At 39.3% G+C, this 5,489-nt stretch overlaps 2 protein-coding genes across 3 annotated transcripts; one reads left to right on the top strand and one right to left on the bottom strand.

Annotated features, from left to right (window-relative positions):
• Positions 1-359: 359 nt before the first annotated feature.
• Positions 360-4,330, top strand: LOC121757019 (probable hexosyltransferase MUCI70). 2 transcript variants are annotated; one of them, XM_042152480.1, is made up of 7 exons: positions 360-795; positions 1,400-2,158; positions 2,230-2,582; positions 2,841-3,052; positions 3,215-3,471; positions 3,561-3,739; positions 4,022-4,330. In XM_042152480.1, exons 1-7 carry the CDS (start codon positions 576-578, stop codon positions 4,103-4,105), a joined length of 2,064 nt encoding a protein of 687 aa, XP_042008414.1. In that variant the 5' UTR covers positions 360-575; the 3' UTR covers positions 4,106-4,330. The 2 variants fall into 2 exon arrangements, with proteins under 2 accessions (XP_042008414.1, XP_042008413.1); XM_042152479.1 differs by having other exon boundaries at positions 1,397-2,158.
• A 317-nt stretch (positions 4,331-4,647) lies between these two features.
• On the bottom strand, positions 4,648-5,133 carry LOC121757734. Its single transcript, XM_042153233.1, has one exon. The coding sequence runs from the start codon at positions 5,131-5,133 to the stop codon at positions 4,648-4,650; it is 486 nt and encodes a 161-aa protein (XP_042009167.1).
• Between the last annotated feature and the right edge of the window lie 356 nt (positions 5,134-5,489).

Here is a 5,489-nt window from a genome sequence, read left to right as displayed (position 1 = left end):
TAACCGCCGTCGCTGAGTTTGCGTATTTTTTTTGTAATTCGTATTGTAATGTATTAATTTTATAAATAAAATGAAGGTTTTTCCCAATTTTTGTAGTTATTTAAGTATTTAAATAGAAGAAAATGCTTAGGGCGCCCGACTGCAGGTGGAAGGGCAGGATGATAAAATACTGACGTGGCAGTGTATAAGGCGGGCTTTAGGACGCCTTTAGGACGCTTCATCGTGGATGTTGTTACTATATGGCATATCCCTCACAAATAAAGGAACATGTCATTAATAAATTATTTAATGAGTTGAAGTTGTAAAGAGACTTTTTCATGAATATTACTCCATATTTAGTTTTATTTGTTAAAGTGGTTGTTGAATCACACACACTGACAAAACCGCCATCTTCTTCTTCTTCCGTACCGCAGTCTCTACTTCCAAAAAATCTCTCCGGTGAGCTCACGTCCAACAAATTCTCTCCGCGTGTCCTTTCCTCGAGAAATTCCCCACTATACCCTTCCAAAATCCCTCGGAATTCATCGCCGACGTCTACTCACACTCATTCTCTGTCTACGTCCCATAATGTGCGGATGGCCGCCCTCTACAGGCAATCCGGCACCGGCGGAAACAGAAACGGAAACGTGGCCCCCGATTATGTATCCGTCGGAATCCACGGCGGCACGCGCCACTTACACCACCGACGATTGAAACCTCCGCCAGCTTATAGGATCTCGATTGGGCTCTTCGCTTTGACGATCTCTCTCGTTCTCTCGATCTCCGCCCTCTTCTATCACATTTTGCAGAGTAATGGTATGGAAATTCACACACTTATTTTGGGGGTTTTGATGTAGTGGGATAGATAAATAGAGAAATTTATGATTGATTGGTTACATGCAAGTAGAAAGTGGATGGGGTATTCAAAGCGTTCATCGATCTCGAGCTGTTACAGTTACTGCATGATTGATAGTGGTGGTTGAAGTTCTAATTTCGAATCGAGAAATCTTTTATTTATATATCTGTATTTGATTTAAGGCATAGCTGTTATGAATTATGATTAGAAGAAACATGTAAAACATACTCCACAAAGCAGAGGTTATTGGTGAATCGAAATGCAGATGCTTAAAACTTGATTTGTAATTTTATTTAAGTGAAGACTAGAAGCTAAATTTGTTTGATATGAAGTCATAACCTTATTACATCTGAAGTTAAGTAAGACCAATTTTGTAAATAGATTTCTCCGTTAATTCTACGAGCTTTTATAACCTTAATGGTTTTCCGACCATTTGGCTGTGGGTTTGTTGGATGTGATGGAAACTAATTGGAGGAACTGTTCTTAATCTTAATGCTGAGGTTCATGAATTTTAGTTAAAAGTGTTTGTTCTGCATTTTACATACTATACTCTATGTTTAGCAGTGGAAATAAGCATACACCAAGCACAAGATGATGATATCAGCACGGATGCAGACTTTCTCAAGAATGTGACGCGAACCGAAGCATCTAAGTACCATAAGTTGGGCAACGGATCATTTTCCCGTGGCAGGGATTCTCGTGATAGGGGCAAAGATGCTAAAATGAGAGATGAAAATGAGGCATTGAGGCAAACCAGGGATGGTTCTGTTGAAAACATTCGTTCTATCATGAAAAACATAAAGAGGAAGTCTTTATTTAATGGTTCTCATAGAGGATTATATAAGGAGGGCGAGCATAATGAATTGATAATGTTTGAAGCTAAATATAAGGCTTCGTTGAAGAATGTCAAAGGCTCCAAAGATGTGGTCGGTGATGACCAGCTATCTGATGAAAAACCGCTTGTGGGTGCTGATGAATATGATGACGGTTTGGACTTACGTGCTGATGTAGTTGAGGAACTAGGTGATGCTGGGCATGATGGCACAGACCGTGCTACATCTACTATTTTACCCCATAGCATTGACACATGGGATTCTTCCCATTTGGATCTGGTTGAAGATGAGAAGCAAGATGTCGTGGAAGAGGCTGATAAAGATTCTAGTGATTTGAATAGTGAGGAAACTCTTCCGCATCCACAGAATGCTAGTGATCAATTTAATTCTAAACGGACAAGGCCTGCTGAAGGCCAACCTGTCCGTAGGCTGATTCCTGAAAAGCGACGCTCAGATTCCAAAAAGAAGCCCAAAAATCGGAAACCTCCAAGTAATTTACTTCCCTTTTTCCTCCCTTTACCGAATGTGTGTGTTATTGCCACTGATGGTTGACGGCTTTAGGTGCTTGCCAAATGGAAATTATGAATTCCACTGCACTGCTTGTCGAGCCTCCGGAAAGTAAAAAATTTGGAAGATTTTCCCTGCAATATACAGAAAGGGAAGAGAAGCCAATTAGCAAGGAGAACTGGGAACCTAGATATGCTGGACATCAGACACTCAGAGAAAGGGAGGAGTCTTTTATTGCTCGAGATCAGGAAATAAAATGTGGTTTTGTTAACGGCCCTAATGGGTCGTCAATAACAGGATTTAACTTGGATGAAGATGATGCAAAATATATCAACAGCTGTAGTATTGCAGTCAGTTCTTGCATCTTTGGAAATTCTGATCGCCTGAGATCACCAATGGGAAAAACGGTACAATTCCCTACACATTGTTCGGTTTTAGTTAGAAATATGAGTCCTGTATGCTTTTAGACACGACATTCGCCACTTATATTTTACTCCTAAATATTGAGTGCAAGTACTATAAATTAAATAGAGATCCTTTAGGTCCATTTTCTGAACATTGAGATTATAAAAGTGTATGGATCATTTTCCTTGCTAAATCATCATTGAGGTGCCAATTTGTGTGTATTCTGAAAATGGAGTTATTTCGGATCTCTGCTTTTGTAGGTCTCACGTTTGTCCAAGAAAAATGTTTGCTTTGTCATGTTCGTGGACGAAGTAACTCTGAATACTCTTTCATCTGAAGGACATACGCCAGACACCACAGGCTTCATTGGGTTGTGGAAGATCGTGGTGGTGAAGGATCTTCCTTACTCCGATATGAGAAGAGTAGGGAAGATACCGAAATTATTACCACACCGTCTCTTCCCTTCTGCCAGGTATAATAAACAGAGTTAACCTTCATTTAGATAAGCCATATTATGCTCTTTAAAATTGCAGTTTAAGATACATATCTCAGTTTTCTTCGCATTGCTGTTGCTTGAGATTTGTTTGCCTGTTTTATCGTGGCCTCTTCACAGTCTAATCTGATTGTTGTTTAGGTACTCGATTTGGTTGGACAGCAAGCTTCGTCTCCAGCTTGATCCGTTACTGATTCTGGAATACTTCCTCTGGAGAAAAGGCTACGAATACGCTATCTCCAATCACTATGATCGCCATTGTTTGTGGGAAGAGGTTGCACAGAACAAGAAGCTTAACAAGTACAACCACAGTGTCATAGACGAACAGTTTGTGTTTTACCAATCTGACGGGATGCGAAGATTCAATGAATCCGACCCTGACAAGCTTCTCCCAAGCAGTGAGATTTCAATCCACTCTCATCTATACACAATTTCTTGGGTTTTTTTGGTGCTGTCTATGATGTATGTATTATGTGCTTTCAAGCAGATGTACCTGAAGGGTCTTTCATCGTGAGGGCTCATACTCCAATGTCAAACTTGTTTTCTTGTCTATGGTTCAACGAGGTGGACAGGTTCACGCCCCGTGACCAGCTGAGTTTCGCCTATACATACCACAAGTTGAGAAGGATGAATCCCGGGAAGCCATTTTATCTCAATATGTTCAAGGTGGGTTTGAGTCTAGTAGGTTAGTGGTATCCCTCCCCTTTGTACGAGTCCCCATCACCCAACTCTCTGAGAAAGAGAAAGAGAAAAAGAAAAAATAAGCATGGCTCTTGAAGAGGTAAGGGAGGTATTTACATTTGGTGATAGCTCCCACAACAAACATACTTTGATATTGGACTGCTGTCAACTTCTTTGATTGTCTAATCCTTCAAATGCTCACTCTGATGTTATTGTGAATATAATCTATAATCTAAGCCTAAATTGTCTGGTCTTTTTTCTTTTTAGGACTGCGAGAGGCGAAAGATTGCCAAATTGTACCGTCACAGGTCCGAGGAGAAGAGGGCTAGTAGCTCCCACGTCGATCTATAGGTATCTTTTCTTCTCTTGACATTCGCTGTGCATCACCGGAGTCATCGGAGCTGGTTCTATAGTACAATGCAAATTATTCTGCCTCCTTTGTATGTTGGCTTTGATTATGTCTCCTAAGATCACTTGAAAAATATACCAAATCCATACAAATTTTGAGTCCAAAATCTCAATTTTTATTATCTATCATATTACTATTCATTATATAAAATCTTAGATGAAGCAATATTCACGATGACATTACTTGGTAGAGTTCATATTGTCAAGTTCAAGTTATTCAATGCCTTCTTAGTAATTTACAAACATCCTGCTTCATTGTTGATGCTCATTTTCGTTTAAATATAAACACATTATTCTTTTTTGACAAAAATGTACAATTATTCAGCTTGAACTCTGAACTTGAAAAGTGAAATGAAACATGATAAGTTTAATTTGTAAAGAATCAATAAACTTGAACTGGCACAACCTGACACCTCTATAATAAGAATCTAAGCTAAAATTGGTCACAAACTAACTTTTGTATTGAAAAAAAGAAGAAAAAAAAATCACCATTCAAGTTTCTTGATGGAAGCACCAGAATCATGCATTGGTAAACTCTTTTTCAACAAGAATCTGATCAGAACCAAAATGCTGGCTTTCTTCCAAGAAATGGTTTGCCCATTTGCCTTCGACAACTTGAAGGCTTTAACACAGCAAACCTGCACATGATCATCTTTCCCAGGGGAAGAAGAACTATCACACAAATTATCTTCTGCAACGTTTTTCCTCGAAAACTTCTCGTTCAAATCCTCCCACAAAATGTCCATTTTCTCCTCCTTATGTTCATCATCATCGACGTAGCAGAAGTTCTCTCGAAATGTGATAGTGTTGCGCTTGAATTCGTGGAGTGAATCACACAAATTGAAGTTCCATTCATCTTCTCGTACATGCTTCCCTACAGACGGCCAAAGAGGTGGTGACTCCAGCAAGCACGGTGGCGGGTTGGTGATGGTGGCGGGGAAGGTGAAGTCCTCCTCCGCGTCGTCGGCCATGAGCTCGCGCGGGGGCGGTTGAATTGGAAGTGTTGGTAGTTATACAAGATATGTGCACCCTTGAATTGTGTTTTACTTTTAACAGATTTAAGTAGTTCCTCTTCAACGGCTACTAATGAGCACCTATTTTTTTTGTTATAAATGTACATTTAATGAGTATATCTACATTAGAATAGGGAATAAAGTCAAATTATTGTGGAAACACCAACTCTTTTATTCATTATAGTCCTGTTTTATGATAAATGTAATAATTTTAGAAACGCCTACAAGTTTTTATAAGTAACTTTTAAATGTTAATTAAGCTCAATTTATTGTGCGTGCGTGTGTAACGGTTGGATGCATTCATGAAAGGTAGT

Source organism: Salvia splendens, chromosome 12 (assembly GCF_004379255.2).
Source record: "Salvia splendens isolate huo1 chromosome 12, SspV2, whole genome shotgun sequence".
Classification (NCBI taxonomy): domain Eukaryota; kingdom Viridiplantae; phylum Streptophyta; class Magnoliopsida; order Lamiales; family Lamiaceae; genus Salvia; species Salvia splendens.
This window is presented reverse-complemented; position numbering and strand designations above follow the sequence as displayed.

Bases quoted from the DNA above. Each gene is read 5' to 3' on its own strand.
- LOC121757019 (XM_042152479.1), top strand. From the start codon at position 576: ATGGCCGCCCTCTACAGGCAATCCGGCACCGGCGGAAACAGAAACGGA. The intron at 2,583-2,840 runs GTACAATTCCCT...CTGCTTTTGTAG, and splicing joins GATCACCAATGGGAAAAACG to GTCTCACGTTTGTCCAAGAA. The intron at 3,053-3,214 runs GTATAATAAACA...ATTGTTGTTTAG, and splicing joins CGTCTCTTCCCTTCTGCCAG to GTACTCGATTTGGTTGGACA.
- LOC121757734 (XM_042153233.1), bottom strand. From the start codon at position 5,133: ATGGCCGACGACGCGGAGGAGGACTTCACCTTCCCCGCCACCATCACC.